The sequence below is a fragment of the Rhinichthys klamathensis genome, unplaced genomic scaffold (assembly GCF_029890125.1).
Source record: "Rhinichthys klamathensis goyatoka isolate OS25496 unplaced genomic scaffold, OSU_Roscu_1.1 h1tg000521l_1, whole genome shotgun sequence".
In the NCBI taxonomy this organism is placed as follows: Eukaryota; Metazoa; Chordata; class Actinopteri; order Cypriniformes; family Leuciscidae; genus Rhinichthys; species Rhinichthys klamathensis.
Genome location: NW_026607000.1, coordinates 679,667 through 699,651, shown reverse-complemented (window position 1 = coordinate 699,651; position 19,985 = coordinate 679,667). Strand labels below are relative to the sequence as shown.

At 38.4% G+C, this 19,985-nt stretch overlaps 1 protein-coding gene across 1 annotated transcript in view; it reads left to right on the top strand.

Annotated features, from left to right (window-relative positions):
• Window positions 1-4,773: 4,773 nt before the first annotated feature.
• Window positions 4,774-19,985, top strand: part of baz2a (bromodomain adjacent to zinc finger domain, 2A) — a 34,030-nt gene continuing 18,818 nt past the window's right edge. Inside the window, exons 1-8 of the mRNA XM_056238384.1 lie at window positions 4,774-4,970; window positions 7,540-7,669; window positions 8,038-8,853; window positions 10,138-11,841; window positions 12,441-12,647; window positions 12,977-13,342; window positions 13,460-13,520; window positions 19,819-19,927. Of these exons, the coding sequence (XP_056094359.1) occupies window positions 7,540-7,669; window positions 8,038-8,853; window positions 10,138-11,841; window positions 12,441-12,647; window positions 12,977-13,342; window positions 13,460-13,520; window positions 19,819-19,927 (3,393 nt within the window). The 5' untranslated portion in view covers window positions 4,774-4,970. The remainder of the gene's footprint in view (window positions 4,971-7,539; window positions 7,670-8,037; window positions 8,854-10,137; window positions 11,842-12,440; window positions 12,648-12,976; window positions 13,343-13,459; window positions 13,521-19,818; window positions 19,928-19,985) is intronic.

Here is a 19,985-nt window from a genome sequence, read left to right as displayed (position 1 = left end):
TGTTAAATGGATACTTTAACCAAAAAAAAGGAACTCATATTTCAAACTTGAGGAACGCAATAGAATTTAGGAAAAAATGTCGGAATATTTTATTTTTTTGTTCACAGAAGGTCAGGATTGCTATGACATGAGGATGAGTAAATGATGACTTTTTCATTTCTGGGTTAATTACCAAAAATGTAATTAGTTAGCGGTTTTACAAAATGTGTAAAAGTACATATTTGTGCCCTAAAGCATATTGACTAGTTTAGATGCCCTTTGAAAATACAGGATTTGAAAATAGTCAGTTATAGACCCCCGTCAGGCAACCTGGATTCAAGTCACTTTGTTCAAATGCATAATAGTGATAAAACATAATAGCTAGTGAAGTTCCAGGGGGTCCAAATTTGTGGCGTACTTCATAATCATTCGCAACTCGCCTTTTTTTTCTTTTTTTTTTTTTTACAACATTACGCCGTGAGGTCACGAAGGAGGTGTTATAATAACAGGTTCATAACAATGCACTCGCTCGCCCAATGACTGCATCCGGATACTTCTTCACACGAGCCGCTTATGAGGATGTAGCCTGCCTGTGCATAATTTTCTACCATGTTAATTAAATAGAAATGTGGCCACCTATGTAAAAGTGAGATTTTGTGAATAAATAGAGTGATTTTATATATTTTGTATGTCTTATCGGATGAATGACATGGCCTCGGCTCTCCCTCTCCGTAGTAGCGGACCATCATTTCCTAACGCCGCATTCTGGCTGCGCATCCATTCCTCTCCAGTGGCTCCTGAGTGACGATCAGCGCGCTCTGGGTCCTAAAGCCGGACGCTTTCCGTTCCGCTCTGCGCTCTACTCGTAATCCTTGACGTCTGTCCCACTTGGCCACTTATAGACAGTATCATGCTGTTTGGGTATTTACAAAATGGGTATGTTTTATTAAAATGGATAGTGAGAATTTTACACGACAATGATATACAAAACAACGGAAAAGCTTTTCCTTTGCGTTTTTCACGTACAGGCGACAACATTGTCAAAATGATCCCGTTCACGCGGATCCGCGAAAACGATTACAATCGTTGGATTATTATTCATGCCAGGCCAGTAGATGGCGATGTCACTTTGTAAAGAAACACTATACACTGAACGCGTAATACGCATGATCCGCCTGACGATAACGGTAACGTTTTATAAAAACTTGCACTTTGAAACCCATTTTCAAAAGTTTGTGTTTCCAGGGCCCCAAAACGCTGTTGTCGTGTAAATGAATGGCCAAAACACAAATTATTTTTTTTGTGATAATTTAGTGATTAGTGATTTTTTTTTTAGCCTATGTTCTGACGTACAACCCAGAAGCGCTGCGCTGTTACACTACGTGAACTCACTCAGAGGCCCACACAGAAGAAAATTAATAGTTGAATTTAATAGTTGAATAAAGTCGTCCCCCCCCCCCCCCCCCCCCCCCCACCCACCCCCCCTATTTTAACAATGTTTTTACTAACTTTCTGGGCCGGCAAGTTTCAATTACAATAGAAGCCTATGGAGGACTGAGACAGCTCTCAGATTTCATCAAACATATCTTAATTTGTGTTCCGAAGATGAACGAAAATCTTACGGGGTTGGAACAACATGAGGACGAGTAATTACTGACATAATTTTCATTTTTGGGTGAACTAACCCTTTAAGCCTTGTCTGTGAAACCAGGCAATAGTATATACAGTTGTGGTCAGAATTAATGGCACCCCTGGTAAATATGACCAAAACTGGCTGTAAAAAATAAATCTGCATTGTTTATCCTTTTGATCTTTCATTAAAAAAATTGGCAAAATTCTAACCTTTCATTGAAGTAAAATAATTGAAAGTGGGGGGGGGGGGGGGGGACACAATTCAACATTATGAAATCAATGTTTTTCTCCAAAACACGTTGGCCACAATTATTGGCACCCCTACATTTTTTTTAAACCAAAGAATATAGTTCTGATGTCCATAAAAAAAATTGTTGACCATTACAAAATAGAAAGTGCCTGTAAGAAAATAGCTAAAGAATTGAAAATCACCATTTTTACCATCAGGGCAATAACTAAGAAGTTCAAATCAACTAAAGATGTTAGGAATCTGCCAGGAAGAGGACGTATATTGTCTTAATGGACAGTGCGGAGGAAAGTTTGAGTGGCCAAAGACTCTCCAACGATCACAGATGGAGAATTGCAGAGATTAGTTGAGTCTTGGGGGTCAGAAAGCCTAAAAAAATATTTCAAACAACCCCTACATCACCACATGTTGTTTGGGAGGGTTTCAAGAAAAATCTTCCTCGCTCATCCAAAAACAAACTCCAGCATATTCAGTTGTCAGACACGGCTGGATCTTCAAATGGCACCGGGTTCTGTGGTCAGATGAACCTAAAAAAAGAGCTTTTTGCCAGCAAACACACTAGATGGGTTTGGTGCACACAAGGATGAAAAGTACCCCATGTGTACAATTTAATATAGCGTTGGATCTTTAATGTTGTGGACCTATTTTTCTGCTGGAGGTCCTGGACTTCTTGTTCAGATACATGGCATTGCGGATTCTATCCAATATCAACAGATAAAAAATCAAAACCTGACGCCTTCTGCTAGAAATCTTATAATGGGCCGTGGTTGGATCTTCCATCAGGACAACGGTCCAAAACAAACATCAAAATCAACACAAAAATGTGTTACGAAGCACAAAATGAAGCTTCTGCCATGACCGTCCCAGTTCCCTGACCTGATGAGTGGAGTGAACTGAAGAGAAGAAGCGCCAACATGGATCTGGGAATCTGAAGGACCTGGAGAGATTCTGTATGGAGGAATGGTCTCTGATCTCAGGTCAGTTGTTCTCCAAACTCATCAGGCATTATAGGAGAAAACTCAGAGCTGGTATCTTGTCAAAAGGAGGTTGCAAAAAGTATTTAATAAAAGGGTGCCAATAATTGTGGCCAACGTGTTTTGGAGAAAAACATTGATTTCATGTGATTCCCCCCCCCCCCCCCCCCCCCCACTTTCAATTCTTTTACTTCAATGAAAGGTCAGAATTTTGCCACTTTTTTGAATGAAAGATCCAAAGGATAAACAATGCAGATTTATTTTTTTACAGCCAGTTTTGATCATATTTACCAGGGGTGCCATCAATTCTGACCATGACTGTACATATATATATATATATATATATTCATATGGCATAAAATTGGTTAGCTGTTAAATATTTTGAACAGTTAAAAGGTGTAACTTCTATAAGGTTACTTATCAGTATTATGGATGTAAACGGTGTGTATTTTAATTGCATGTTTATTGCAATTATGGAAATGTATAATAGTTTAAATTTATATTAAATGCAATTAGTCCTTGCAATTATGGAAATGTATTATAATGCAATTATGGAAATATATTATAGTTTACATTTATATTAAATGCAATTAGTCCTTATTTGACCCATTTAAGAAAGTTCATCTTTATATGTCATTTCATAATTACTTCTATTGTATTTTATATAGTTAAAGTGTGCTGAATACTGATAAGCATTTATGGTAAACTAAAATAAATGTCATTTCTATTGAAACTTGTGTGTCATGCCTTTAAATATATTTTTAATTACATAGTTGTAATGAATGATGAAGTTGCAAATTAATACATTTAACATTTATTTACTTCAAATGTAATATCAAATAACATGTAAAAAAAAAAGCTAAATAAGTGTACTTCTTTGAAGCACAGCAAAAATATTAAAACAATGATTTACTTTTTTTTTTAACAATATTTTTACATTTATTATCTGCAACTTAAGTATGTTTTTTAAAACAAAATATACTGTTAAGATTTGAAGTGCACTACACACACACATTTAATATCCTCCTGAGACCTTGATTAGAGCATAATAAACTAATGATGAAAAGATGTCCTCTGTAGTGACACCAGGACTCAGTTGTTTCAAAAATAAAAAATAAATTAAATCAAATGTATAGGCAAAAACAATGGGATTTTTTTTCATCCACCAAATAAATTTTAGGTTCCAGGATTTATTTAACCAAACTTTGTATATGATTCTCATTATGAAAGATATAATGGAATGAATTGGATATAAAAATGGATATACCATTTTACTTTATACAATATGTGGGTAAAGGATGTAATATAAAAGAACTGTAATAATGGCAGTAATTGACAACATTTTCATAATAATATCTAATATTTCAAAGGAATATTGATATGTAATGTATTTCCCTGTTCACTCGTCTCCCAAAATGCCTGATAAACATGATTTAAGTCCTAGTGTCTCTACAGTAGACATGTATAAAATCAATGCCATGTTTCGTAACAGAAAGTCATATTTTGATTAGAAATCACATTACATTGTCATGAGATGGTGATTTATGACAAACAATTTGAAAATAAGTCAGATTTAAATTATACAAAATATTATTATATTTCCACAAGAGTGCTAAATTCGACGACTAAATTTAATGTCAGTCATGTTTAAAGACCAAGAAGTTGTTGTCATGGTGAAACCTCCAAACATTAGTGTCTCTGAAAAGCCCTGGATGTAAAATTTTGACATCATGTATGGTGTCAGAGAAATTCACTAAAATATAATGTCCACTACAGTGGACAAAAGTCTGGGTCCCAGGAGGATACAACTGAACACTTCTTTTCCACAAAGGCATTGTGGGTCAATGCTGGTTTGTTCCATAGACAGGTTTGTTCGGCCCGTAGTGCGCTAGTCGGCGCTAAGACCCGGAGGCGCGCGGCCGTCTAACCGTCATCCACTTCCTCTTTCGGCTCGCTCTCTTTCTCTCTATATGATCATGGCTGCGCTCAAACATTACCAGCCATGTTTGCAAATCTGAAACCCAAAGGTTAGCGATTTAGCCGTTTATTATTTACATCGCTTACACCCTCTTCATCAACACTGGTCCATTACCGGGGGGCCAGAACCCCTGTCTCCTGTGCGATCGGCACATATCAAGGTTGGGCAGTTTTATTATCATTATACGGGGGAAACTTTTGAGAGTGTGTTGTGTGGGTGATGATGATGCTACCTCATTTTCTCTAACCGTATATCGGGGAAATAACGTGAATTAATCAACGAAAGATGACCTTCTGAGACGAGATGATTTGTTAATATTGCATTTGCAAAGGCAGGCTTTTAAAACATTAGCCACTCATAATGTCTTAGAGATCACAAACCCTCTTGTATTTATATAATCAGTCCGTTTTATCTGTGCGTTTATCGTCTTTAATTATTTAAATAACGCTCAAGCCCGTGGTTATGTAAATAAGACCTGCTGTTTTCATTTACACCCTTTTCATCGACACTGTTAAATTAAATTCGCGTCCAATTTCATTCATACTCCAAAATATTGAATTAACATGCATGTTAATCGGCGAATATTGTTTCAAAGCTCATAAACGGTCGTGATGAGTCGTTGTTATGCGGAACGCAGGCCTCATTTTGTCATGTCATCATCACCGCTGATATTAATAACCGAGCACTTTAATCAAACTTCATATCGAAATATCGTTTTTTAAGTGTGTGTATATCGCTAGATTTTCATTACGAGCATCATTGAATTGACTTCCCTTCATCTTTGTGGTCTTGGGACATAATTGATCTTTCATCTTCAAGCAAAGTCCTTTTTGTTTTCGTTTTTGTGTTGGTTGTTTGGCCGCATCTCGTTGCTTTTTCTTCTTTTTCTGGCTTAATATGTGCTGATACAAGACTAGAATTACATTAAAGAGAATGAAGAAATCGAGTAAGAGTGGATATGAGCTGGTTTACCTTGAGTTGTGGTGTTTTAGTGTTGAAGTTTAATAAAATGTGGATATATAAATATATATATATATATATATTGTGTGTGTGTGTGTGTGTGTATGAGATCCAGAAGCAGCGCATGGCCATTAGCCTCCGTGCTAACCGATTCACACATCTCCCTCTTCTTCTTATTAACATTTCCTACTATAATATTTAATGAAATATCACTCTTTCGCTGTCTGTGTTGCCTTTTAGTGACGTATGTCGCATTAACAGCCATTTCTGAATGAAATCCTACAGTTTTGAGCTAGGTGTTTACTGTTAGCTGTGCGGTTAATGATGGACACGCATAAAATAATTAGCGTTGGATTTGATCTTTATACATTAATATATCTGGTCATTTAAATTAGCTTTTATTTTTATTACCAGGACTAACTTATTAATGTGTTTAAAGTGTGATTGAGTTTGAGGCTGGTGTTCTGCATATGTGAGTGTATGTGTGATGTGTGTTATTTAACGCATCTCATCGGCTTTATCTGCGACATTTTATGTTGAGATGTGAAGAGCAAAATTTGTGATGTCCGCCAGAGCAGTGCTCGCTGGCGGTGTCTCAAACCCCCGTACACCGGGTTGTCGTCTACCTGCGCGGCGCTGAAGCGTTCCGAACGTTCGGTGTGCGAGAATCCAATTAGAACGTTATGAACGCGACAACAATGCTGAAACATTCCATATAGTCAGGTAGATCACTAGGCATTGGAACACAGCCACCGACTTCAGCACTGTACACCTCTGGTTCATAAACATTAAACGCTCTTTACAGTTGGGTGAAATGAGAGTTTGAGTGCAGCTTTTTTTTCTTTTTTTCTACTACAGAAAGAAAGGGATCTGCCTATTGTTTTAAATGGTGATTGTGGTACTTGTAAAATTGTGAAATATGAGTCTGGTTAGTTGGAAGATTTAAATTAATTTGTCCATGACTCTCTAGATTTAAGTTTTATTTAAGGTGAAGCGTGTGGTTTTCACAGGACAAAAGTTGGTTGTTCACTGACATTTTTGGTAAAGATGTATTTTTAAATGGTTTAACAGTTTAATGACACCAAGGTAAACAATAGTACAACATATTGTGCATTCCTGTAGCTCTGTCTATCATGACTAATGTAATGTCTGAAATGACTGTTTTCAAGCAGGTTTCTTAAATATTTTTTTTCATTGGTTGAAGAAATGGAAGTCCCGCCCTACACTTAAGTGATTGGTTAAGCCAGTATTGAATAAAGATATTTAAGTAGAGCAATTTTGTCTGAAAGAGTCATAGTATGCGAAATTACATACTAAGTAGGCACTACATTTGTTGAGGAACGAATTTCGCAAGAATAAAAAAAAAATGCATTCTATGTAGCATAAATGTGAGTAGTATGATTATAATCCAGACACACTATATTCGTCATGTTGGCACTGACCTATGACATCAGTTACATCGCTTTACTGCCATCCACAACTCCTCTCCCGTGGCCTCATGGCATAGTAAAGTGTCCATCAGTAGGAAGCCAGCCAGACCCTTTTTTGCCAATGGTTTTATGAATACCATGAATTTGGACATAAGGAGGACTGGGAAGTAGGCATATTCAGAAGCAGAGACAGAGTTTACGCTTTTTAGGGAAATCATCCGACAAATGGCTTACTTGTTGTTGTCTTTGTGTATGAACGTGACATAGGAGAAAGTATTTTAAAACTGAAAATATGCCACATATCTTTCAATTCTGTGATGTTTTTTTTCCTTCCGACAGATGGAAGCAAATAACCATTTTAACTACGGGCCTCACTCTTCTGTGCCAGTTAACTCAGGACTGAAGCATTCCTCAGGAGATTCTCTCTATACTAACGGGTCCTCCATGAGCTTCCCCCAGCAAGGGAAAAGTGAGCATCTACACTGCCTTTACACAGTTTTTACTGCTTTATATTTTTGTGGAGACTCTGATACATTTAAAAAATTTTTTTTTTTTTTGATGAATAGAACACTCAAAAGAACAGCATTTATTTGAAATAGAAATCTTTAGTAATATTATAAATGTTTTTTATATTGTGATTATATTTCACAATATTACTGTTTTATTGTATTTTTTTATCAAATAAATGCAGTGAGCATAAGAGACTTTAAAAAAACATTCTCTCAAAAACATTAAAAAAGCTGTTTTTATTCCAAAGTTTTAAACCAGTATCTTCCGTATAGGCTAATAAATTATATATATGTGATGCCTTTATTAATGATGCTGTTCATCACACAGATCTGAATGGCGAAATGAATGTGAATGGCATTACTACTGCAGGTGGGAGCACCCAGCCCAGCGCCCACCCTCCCTCTTCCTCTTATCCTCAAATGAGCAGCCATCTACTCCCAGGCAGCATTGGATATGACTACCTGTGGGGCCAGTCTCAGTACAACCCAGCTTTGGGGCCTGTCCCTCCCCACGGGTTGCACCAGAAACCAGGCTCCCAGGGGGGGATACAACCACAGCAGCCTCAGCACCACTTCCAGGGGCATGGACCGTACCAAGTCAACGGCAGTATAGGATCGTCCCGGCAGCCCCCTGGTGCTGGGCCGCAGTATTGGGCAAGGGGTAATCCTGGGCAGCAGCAGGGGGGATCTTCGATGTCTATGGGATTTAACTCTCACAGCATATATGGGACTTTTCCCAACCAGGGGCATCCTGGCATCCCACCATCCCAGCATCACCAGCAGCCTCCAGCCGTGCAGCACCAGTCTGCAACGACACATCTCCAACATCATTCACACCACCACTCACCTCAACACCAGCAGCCGCAACAGCAGCAGCAGCAGCAACATTATGGCATGATGCCTAATGGAATGCCATTTTACCAGCATCCTTCACACCAGTCCCAACCGCAGGCCCAGACTCAATCTCAATCCCAGACTCAGATGATACCACCCGCCTCGCAGAGTTTTACGCCTCCACGAGGAAGCCCTCAGCACCATCACGTGGGTAGTGGAGGCAGAAGCAGTCCCCACCACATGCAGGTCCCAATGAGGTCCCCTTCTGCAATGTCTGATAGTGGTTCGCCTAAGAGCAAAGAGATGCAAGGTGAGATGGTGCCACACAGGCTTTAGTGTGTTGGAAAAAGGTGTAGAATTTTTGTGTTTTCAATTTCGATGTGCAATTTTCCCCCTATTAATGATAAAAACACGGGTTGCAACCGGTGGCACTCCTGTCAACTATCACTCTTTTTTTTCTTTTTTCTTAATGAAGCCTTTTTGCATAGCAAAAAAAAACTCTTAATTAAAATTAATTTAATACCATTGACTGTGTTTTAATTTTTTGACTAACTGTTTAGTTAGCATGTTTTATGAGGTCTTTGTCGTTTCAAAACAAGATTGTTTCTCTTGTTTGCAGATAGCTGTAGGGCAGGGTTCCTCAAATCTTGTCCTGGAGGATTACTGTCCTGCAGAGTTTAGCTCAAACCCTGGTCAAACTCTCCTACTTGTGATTTTCTAGTAGGGCTGTCACTTTACGTTCGAAAATCGATTGCACAATCGATCGGACCAACCAACACAAGTATCGAAAACGAAAATAGGGAATCGATTTTAACAGCCTCTTTTTTTTTCTTTTTTTTTTACCAAAAATGTTTTTTAGGTGGACAGATTTTTTCTGTTAACCAAATGCTTTTTAATATTCGCTATTACTTCAATGCAAGTGAACAAGCGCGCCGTTATTTGTTGCGTAGTGACGTGTGTGTTCAAGTAAGCCAGAAATGCGCAGATTCTGCGCAATACGCTGTATTTAATATATCATGAGGACTCATGATGAGGACTCACGAGTTGCGTATTTGCGCTAAATCCGCGCAGATTTGGCTTACACGAACTTCCCCAGCAAAGAAATACTGTTCTTTCCATTGTAGATCAAGATGCATGATCTGTCTTTTATTTATTTATTTATTTATTTTACTTGTATACTTGCTTTGGCCTTGTATTCGGTGTATTTAAATGGCTCTTCTGCTGAACATAAGGAGCATGATATGAGGTAACAACCGTTAGAGGCATTACTGTAGTTTCCACATTGATGCATATGCTCATATTGAAACTGCTTACTCATTCACTGTGTAGTGAATGCTTCATAGTTTATTACATGGGACAATAGTAAGAGTAAAGGAGTGAAATCTATGCAGATGCTGTGCATTAGCAGCATAGTGCACTAATTTCCAGGCCACATCTCTGACCTAAAAATCCAATTTTAGTTGCATTTCCAATCATACACTAGACTAATGATTGTGAATTGTTGCTACGTGTCTGAACAATTTTTGTGTTCTTACGTGTCTTGCTAATAGCTGTTTGTGTGTGTGTTTTTGTTTTGTTTTTTTGTGGTCTGTAGTTCATATGAATGAGTCCTTTAAAGAAACCGATAAAGGCTTCAATGGAGTCGAGAGAAGCTCTGTACCCCAACGGTTGACTGATGGTTTTCCTGTTAAGTCCCCTGGCCCTGTTTCCTCTACCGACTATATCCAGGGTGTGCAGCATCCAGCCATGGACCTGGAGAAACCTGCAAAACAACGTCAGGAGATGGGAGCTGCCGCAAAGGAGCTTAGTTCTTCCCCCGTCTCTGGACCACCACCACCACTGGCTAGTCCGCCTCGTAAAACATTGACCCTGCCTCATCAGTCGGTCTCTGGACCTGTTTCTGGGCAGAATTCACATCCTTCATCTTCAGGATTTGCTTTATCTACAGCTTTGGGTGTTGGCACAAACGTGTCTCCAACCTCCCCTCTCGCGTCACCTCCTCTGACGGTCCAAGGCCAAAGACCTGAGTTCTCTGCACCTTCATCAGCTGATGGGACACCTTTAGGACTTAGTACAACTCCTTCGATGTCTTCTCCTAAGAGCTCCAGAGCTCCACCTGCTGTGTCGCATAGCCAGTCTGTGGTGTTTTCTTCTAAGATCTTGACGCATCCTCCAACGGTGCCTGTGCCTCCTCAAACAGTCCCTCTGGCAGAGGCCCAGGGGTCAAAAAGTCCACAGGTCTCTCCAACACCTCTATCTTCAGCTGCGTCTCCATCTGTTGTCTCCGCTCCTCCTGCATTGGCACCACTGAAAGGACCCCAAGAAGCATCACCTCTAACAGGCCAGAGTCCTAAACATCCTGCTGCTTCCTCGACTCCAACATCTGCTGCCTATAACATCTCTCTCCCAGCAGTCTCTGCACTTCCATCTGTTGTCTCTGGTTCTCCTCAAGTCGCCGCTCTGGCTTTATCAGCACCATCTCCCGCTGTTAGCTTTTCTTCTCAGGCATCCTCAGCACCTCTCAATGTTTCTCCTGCTCCAAATGTGTCTCGTTCCCTCGTTGGCTCTGCTGCTCATCCTTCAGACATTGTGGCAAATGTGGACGTTTCTTCTCACAGTCTAGGGCAGGTGGGTTCTCATGGTGTAGTACGGTACAACTTTGGGGAATCGCACTCTACTCAGAAGACTCCTGGTAAACACGAGGCCTGTGTTTCCCAGAGTAAAGTTGGAGTCATAATCGGCACATCCAAAAAGGAGTCCAACAGTGAGGCTCAATCTGAGATGCATAGGGTCCAAACTCATAGTAGAAACCTTGAACCGGCTTTTATTGTTCCAAAGGAACCTGAGAGAGACACTATGGCAGTTGGCAGAAAAGACTCATATAGTATCAAAGATCAGGCTACCCCAAGGAAAGGAGAAAGTGACACTTTAAATGACACTTTTGGCACTGACACGTCACTAGACTATCCGTCCTTGGCTGAGTCAACCTACCTTGAAAGCTCAAGAGCAGAGGATGGGAGTTCTATGATGGACACTTTTGATAATTCTTATAGTCTTTCCCAGACGGGAGACCAATCAAAGTTTACAGAAGGATCCATGTTTGATGACTCCAGGGACTTGCTGGAGACTTCTTGTGAAGAAGAAAACTTAAACAGCTCCATGACCTCTACAAGTTCCACCGAGGAGACTTCCCTCCAAGAGAACACGTCTCTTCTGGACAAGTCTTTAAACAACACCTCGCAAAACTGCTCCTCCCTGCTTTCTCCATCTATTAATGCATCTACACACTCTATCAAAGGTGAGATTTCCAATGCACTAATAATGCATTTACTCGCCTGTTTCTAGAGAGCCTCATATTTGAACCATAACATACATTTCCTTTTTTAGAAGCTGAAAACTATTTTCATATTGTGACCGGTAATTGACAGATTCAAATTCAAAACTATTTTGTCTAGATAAAATAACACTTAACTAAGACCAACCTTTTAAATTGCTGTAAAGTCTTTTTGGGCATCACTGCAAATCTAAGACGAATATAATTTTTTCATACTGTACATTATAATGCTGTGTGAACTAAATGTGATTAACTTTAAGAGTGTTAGATGACAGTAAAGGTAATATAATTGTAAAAACAAAAAAACAAAATGAGCATGTACACACTAACAAATCCAATATTGACCTGATATATCATACATCCCTATTATTTATCATTAAAATGAATAGTAATACTCATTCAAGTGTGCTTGAACTCTGAGTCTGAGGCAAGAACGTTTTAAGCATGCAAATAGTGATTTGAATGCTTGGTGGACATATTGTGATCTGATGCTTGGGTTTTAAATTTAAAAAGGACATATTTGATTTCCAGGGATTAAAAGATACACATTTTATTCCCCATAGGTGATCAGATTCTTGGACCTGAAACTTCAGACCTATCTGGAGGTGACCGAAGATCTGCGCTCTCTTTGACCGCTAAAGCTTTGCAAGTGGTTGTAAGCGGTTCTGTTGAAGGGACGTCCACACAAATATCTGAAGCACTTATCGCCATGCCAACAAAAAAGCCACGGAAGCCCAGGACCCCAAAGATGCCAGTTGCTATTGCTGAAAGTAATTGTTCATCTTTACTATCATGCTGGCATAGTTAATGGTTTACAATTCTTTTTTAAATGAGTAATTTTCTTTAAAGGGCTCCGTTTGTCAGATGACAGTTGACACATGTGAACGTAATGATTTTTTGTTGCGACAAACGCAACGAATATATTAACCTCAGAGAAGAAAGTACATGGCTTGTACTTGTTTGCTTTTTCTGGGAGAGTCTAAATGAATTGTGGCGCCCTACTTCCGCATCTTTTTTTAAAAAGCTTGATGCCCTTTAATGAGTCAGATGGATAAAATTGTGTTAGATGCTAAATACTGTCTTACTCAATTATTTTCAGTTGGCTCTCCTGATTCCAAGATCAAGAAGCAGAAGTTAACACCTGATGGCCCAAAGGTTAGGAGGAGAAAGAAAACAGAGGAGAATACATCAACTGCAGTGAAGAAGAGGAAAATCTCTAAAGAGTCAAAGGAACCGGAGAGCATCCCAACTGATATCTCAAATGCTCCGCTTTACCTTCCAAATGAACCACTGACCCTTGTCCTTGACTCAAGCCTGACCAATAATGGGAGCCCATTAGTCCAGCCCAAGAGGATCTGGAAGCGTAAGATGAAAGAAGGCGTGAATGAGGCAAAGCCTTCCAAACCGGCCAAAGCTGAGTTGGCAGAGGGTAAAGCTGAAGATGACGATAACAGCTCCACAGCAGGTATCTACATATTAGGGGTTGAAATGTGTTCTTTTTAAGTAGTGGTCAATCTATTTTGTACCCGTACTTCTGGCGCTTAAGGTTAAAATATATTTATTTGTTGTTTGTTTGTCACAGGCGACACTCCAAGACGTAGAGTTGCAACTGAAGAGCAAGTCCAGTTCCCTTTGCAGCATGGGTGAGCAGTCCTTTGTCCAAACCAGGGCTTGGCACTTGTTATTTCCCATGGAGCCCATGTGCTCCTAATTAAAAAAATTTTTTGGAGTGCATAAGGAACTTGAGGGTTGCATTGAAAAATGATCAAATAATAATGAGTTTTTCTTAAATGGATATGAGGAAACTAGTGTTGTCGACTAGTGTTTCGATAAATATCGATACTGAAATATCTGAACGGTACCAATTCTAATTTCCCGAAGTATCGATACTAGCCGAGCAGTCACTTTCACTTCTCTCAAAAGGCGCGTTGACAAACACCACACGTGACGCACTCGTCTCATTCGCTCTGGTTAAATAGCAAAAGTGAAGTGAATGGAAAGATGGCAAGGGGCCGCGCCCCCGCGACCGGCTTTGGTTGATTGATAAAGAACACCGCGAGCGGGCATGTCGGAGAATAGCGCGGACACGCGTAAAAAACACACCGCGAGCGGGCATGTCGGAGAATAGCGCGGACACGCGTAAAAAACACACCGCGAGCGGGCATGTCGGAGAATAGCGCGGACACGCGTAAAAAACACACCGCGAGCGGGCATATCGGAGTCGGAGAATAGCGTGGATGCGCTACACACTGCGAGCGGGCATGTCGGAGAATAGCGCGGACACGCGTAAAAAACACACCGCGAGCGGGCATGTCGGAGTCGGAGAATAGCGCGGACACGAGCTACACACCGCGAGCGGGCATGTCGGAGAATAGCGTGGGCACGCGCTACACACCGCGAGCGGGCATGTCGGAGAATAGCGCGGACACGAGCTACACACCGCGAGCGGGCATGTAGGAGAATAGCGCGGACACGAGCTACACACCGCGAGAGGGCATGTCCGGAGAATAGCGCGGACACGCGAGCGGGCTGCGGGCACCCAACAGATTGTTTGACTATCAATAATCCCTCACATCACTCATTTTTTAAAATTATTGTATAGGTGAAAACAGACTTAAGGAACAGGCTCCAGGGGTAGGCTACTATTTAGCAGCATATGCTCAGCATCAGGGGTGTTTGTTGTTTGGACAGACCTGCCCCCACTGCTAAAAAAAAATCCTCAAGGAAACACTGTAACTCTTCCCATTGAACTTTTCTGAAACATTAACCAAGATGGCCTAGTATTGTTGTTGATAAGAGTCTGTGTTGTCTCGTTTTAATTCTTAAAGTTAACATAATCTGACTGAGGAATCTTAGACAAGTAAATATTGTAACTGTGGTCAAATGTAAATTAACTGGTGCCTATTTAACTTTATTCAAAAATTATTATTTAATTCTGCAATTTTCCTTCATTAGCTATTTTTAATTTGATTACACAGATATTAATTAAACTAAACAGCTAGACAATGGCATCTCTAAATTCAATAATGACATGCCTTTAACTGAAAATTTAATGTTTAATCTTATTATTATACACTGAGTCTCTATCCTCCAAATTGATATTAAGTGCTTTTTTGTTACAGTATATTTTAATCTTTGATAACAGTAGGTAATAAAAATACATCATGTTAGCTCTGGTCCAATTAAAAAATATAAACAAATAGAACTCAGGACATTTTTGTTCATGTAAAATATACCTCATTGTCATGTTCTAGACTTGTTATATTTAGCTTTAAATTAAAAAAATACCCTCTTAATATTGTGGCAGTTTTTTCTCCGTGGTATCGAAAATGGTATCGAATATTAGGGCTGCAACAAACGATTATTTTGATAATCGATTAATCTAACGATTATTAGAACGATTAATCGACTAATCGTCGATTATTTCGCAGACTAATCAGCAAGTTTGGAACGATTATTTAGCTTTTCCAATTAGTTAAAACATTGAGTTATACATATTCTAACTATAATATAAAAGAAGGAAATCACTTCAGCTTTTGAAATAGTTGTTTTAATGAACTTTGAGCCAACTAAACAGGTCATTCTCTTTAAGTTTTCAGATTTCGGTCCAACTCAAATCACACACAAATGCTCTCTAAGCATTGTTTAATAGGCCCACTGCTTTTATTAGAACTGAAACAGAAAAAGGGACATTTACTTCAGGACACAAAGAATGGTAAAATATTAATCTGCAAACAATTATTATAAGTATAAAATTACAATCTTTTTTTACATGACAATTGAGCTGACAGAGACGTTCTCATTCACCTTTTAAGTATGAAAAAGTAACTGCCATGATATTCTTCCTATATCATAGGAAGGATATAACATCTCGTTTTGTAAGTCGTCATGATTATTGAACAAAATACAGGCAAGTGATAAGACTATAATAATACCTAATGTTACAATAATAAAAACAGCCCTGACTCGTAAGCTCGATCAAGCTTTATTCTGTGCAATAGAATAAATAAGTCATCACATTACTGTAATTATATTACTAATTGATAATATTATTACTATTATTAGTAGTATTGCATTCTCTAATAAAGAGAGCTCCAGCTGGAGAACACTCTCCTCTCACCGGCTCCTCTTGTGCCGGGATGTTTCCTCTTGCACACATGCATGTTGTGTTCCCGTGAAAAGCAAGTTCCGCCTTGCATGTATTGCACACGACAGCATTCTTGATTTTAAGTTTTGTGAAACTTTCCCAAACCTTGCTAGTTCGGATTAGTTTGCCCTGTCATAATTCGCGCTGTTTATTCTTCTACCGCAATAGCATTTGTAAGGGCTGCACTACACTCTAGCGCTACAGCGCCGTAGCGGTCAAATCGCGATATTGCAGGCCCTTACATTAGGTCACGTGAGATCAAACGACTACTCGACAACAAAGATATTTGTCGACAAATTTTTATTGTCGACGTTGTCGACAATGTCGACTAATCGTTGCAGCCCTATCGAATATCGATATTTTTCAAGGTATCGTATCGAAGTTAGAAATTCTAGTATCGTGACAACACTAGAGGAAACTATGGAAGCTTGTTTCCACCACTGAATAAATAAAAAATAATTGCGATTTTTTATCTCACAATTGCGAGATATGAAGTCAGAATTGTGAGAAATAAAGTCGTAATTGCGAGATATAAAGTCGCAATTCTGAGAAATAGTCGCAATTGCAAGAAAAAAAGACAGAATTGTGACTTTATCTCTCAATTCTGACTTTATAACACATAATTGCGAGTTTATATCTCGAAATTCTGACATCTTTTCTCAGAATTGTGAGAAACTCGAAATTGCGAGTTATCAGGCCAATTCTGAGGGGGAAAAGACTAACTTTTTCCCCTCAGAATAGATTATCTCTCAATTCTGACTTTACAACACGCAATTCTGACTTTATATCACACAATTCTGACTTTACAACACGCAATTCTGACTTTATATCTCACAATTCTGACTTTATATCACGCGATTCTGACTTTATATCTCACAATTCTGACTTTATATCATGCAATTGCGACTTTACAACACGCAATTCTGACTTTATATCACACAATTCTGACTTTACAACACGCAATTCTGACTTTATATCACGCGATTCTGACTTTATATCTCACAATTCTGACTTTATATCACGCAATTCTGACTTTATATCGCGCAATTCTGACTTAATATCATGCAATTCTGACTTTATATCACGCAATTCTGACTTTATATCATGCAATTCTGACTTTGTCAATCAATTCTGACTTTATATCACGCGATTCTGACTTTATATCACGCAATTCTGACTTTATATCACGCAATTCTGACTTTATATCACGCGATTCTGACTTTATATCTCACAATTCTGACTTTATATCACGCAATTCTGACTTTATATCACGCAATTCTGACTTTATATCACACAATTCTGACTTTACAACACGCAATTCTGACTTTATATCAAGCGATTCTGACTTTATATCTCACAATTCTGACTTTATATCACGCAATTCTGACTTTATATCACGCAATTCTGACTTAATATCATGCAATTCTGACTTTATATCACGCAATTCTGACTTTATATCATGCAATTCTGACTTTATGTCAATCAATTCTGACTTTATATCACGCAATTCTGACTTTGTCAATCAATTCTGACTTTATATCATGCAATTCTGACTTTGTCAATCAATTCTGACTTTATATCTCGCAATTCTGACTTTATATCACGCAATTCTGACTTTATATCACGCAATTCTGACTTTATATCACGCAATTCTGACTTTGTCAATCAATTTTGACTTTATATCACGCAATTCTGACTTTATATCTCACAATTCTGACTTTATATCTCGCAATTCTGACTTAATATCATGCAATTCTGACTTTATATCACGCAATTCTGACTTTATATCACACAATTCTGACTTTATATCACGCAATTCTGACTTTATATCACGCAATTCTGACTTTATATCGCGCAATTCTGACTTAATATCATGCAATTCTGACTTTATATCACGCAATTCTGACTTTATGTCAATCAATTCTGACTTTATATCACGCGATTCTGACTTTATATCACGCAATTCTGACTTTATATCACGCAATTCTGACTTTATATCACGCAATTCTGACTTTATATCACGCTATTCTGACTTTATATCATGCAATTCTGACCTTATATCACGCAATTCTGACTTTATATCACGCAATTCTGACTTTATATCATGCAATTCTGACTTTATGTCAATCAATTCTGACTTTATATCATGCAATTCTGACTTTGTCAATCAATTCTGACTTTATATCACGCAATTCTGACTTTATATCACGCAATTCTGACTTTATATCACGCAATTCTGACTTTGTCAATCAATTCTGACTTTATATCACACAATTCTGACTTTACAACACGCAATTCCGACTTTATATCAATCAATTCTGACTTTATATCTCACAATTCTGACTTTATATCAATCAATTCTGACTTTATATCAATCAATTCCGACTTTATATCAATCAATTCTGACTTTATATCTCGCAATTTTGACTTTACAACATGCAATTCTGACTTTATATCACGCAATTCTGACTTTATATCACACAATTCTGACTTTATATCACACAATTCTGACTTTACAACACGCAATTCCGACTTTATCAATCAATTCCGACTTTATCAATCAATTCTGACTTTATATCTCGCAATTCTGACTTTATATCGATCAATTCCGACTTTATATCAATCAATTCTGACTTTATATCTCGCAATTCTGACTTTATATCACGCAATTCTGACTTTATATCAATCAATTCCGACTTTATATCAATCAATTCTGACTTTATATCTCGCAATTCTGACTTTGTCACGCAATTTTGACTTTATATCACACAATTCTGACTTTATATCACACAATTCTGACTTTACAACACGCAATTCCGACTTTATATCAATCAATTCCGACTTTATCAATCAATTCTGACTTTATATCTCGCAATTCTGACTTTATAACACTCAATTGCGATTTTATATCACGCAATTCGGACTATTTATCTCACAATTGTGAGAGAAAAAAGTCAGAATTGTGAGATAAAAAGTCGCAATTACCTTTTTTATTTTTCATTCTGTGGCGGAAACAAGCTTCCATAGGAAACAGAAAAATTAATTAATTTGAATAAAAAATATACGCTAAGTTTTTTGCTTCATACTGAATTGATTAAATACCAGATACAATGTGCGTAACCAAAATAGCAATAATATCCAGACATTTTTTTGTTTATATAATGCAATTGAAAGCTAATTTTGAAGTGTCTTTTCCACTTCTAGCTGCTCATTCAAACAGATGAGGGAAATAAAATATGAGCTCTTGCAACCATCCACAACATATTACAATACTAACACTATAAAGTAAACATTGTCATAATTCAGCAGTAGATCATAAGCAATCGCCGGGCGTTATTATGAGCTATTCATTGATTGTGAACTGAAGGCTGTAGAATACACAACAGTGCCACGTTTTTACTTTGAAGCGTGTAGCTCTCAGAATTATTTAAAGTTTAATAATCACATTAAGCTGCATCGCGACTCCTGTTTTCCGTCCCCAAAGTTATTTAAGACCTGCAATATTTAGGGCCTACTTTTTATTCTCACTCGTGCGCCTAAAAACATTTTACACTTTGCACACTTTGTTTTAGTTGAAGATGCTAGTGAAATGCTTGCACTGTCAAGCCCTGATATTAACGGATTACAATTTTGGATATATGGCAGCTAACATACAAATAGAAATCAGCTCCAGCAATACTCTCAAAATAGCTTTTAAAAATGCTTATCCAGCAAATGCTTATTTCAAACAGCTGGAAATGCATTGGTCTGGGTATGGCAATCCTGTTTCATGTGCTGTGTTTCACATTTGCTAGCTGGAAGCGAGAGATTCGAGTCCGGAGGCTTGAGGACCGGCTGAAAGGGGAGACGTGGTATTACAGCCCCTGTGGCCGGAGGATGAAGCAGTTCCCTGAGGTCATCAAGGTGAGTTCTGTTGTACTAGCGCAACAAATGATTACCCACAATTAGGTTCACGATTTTG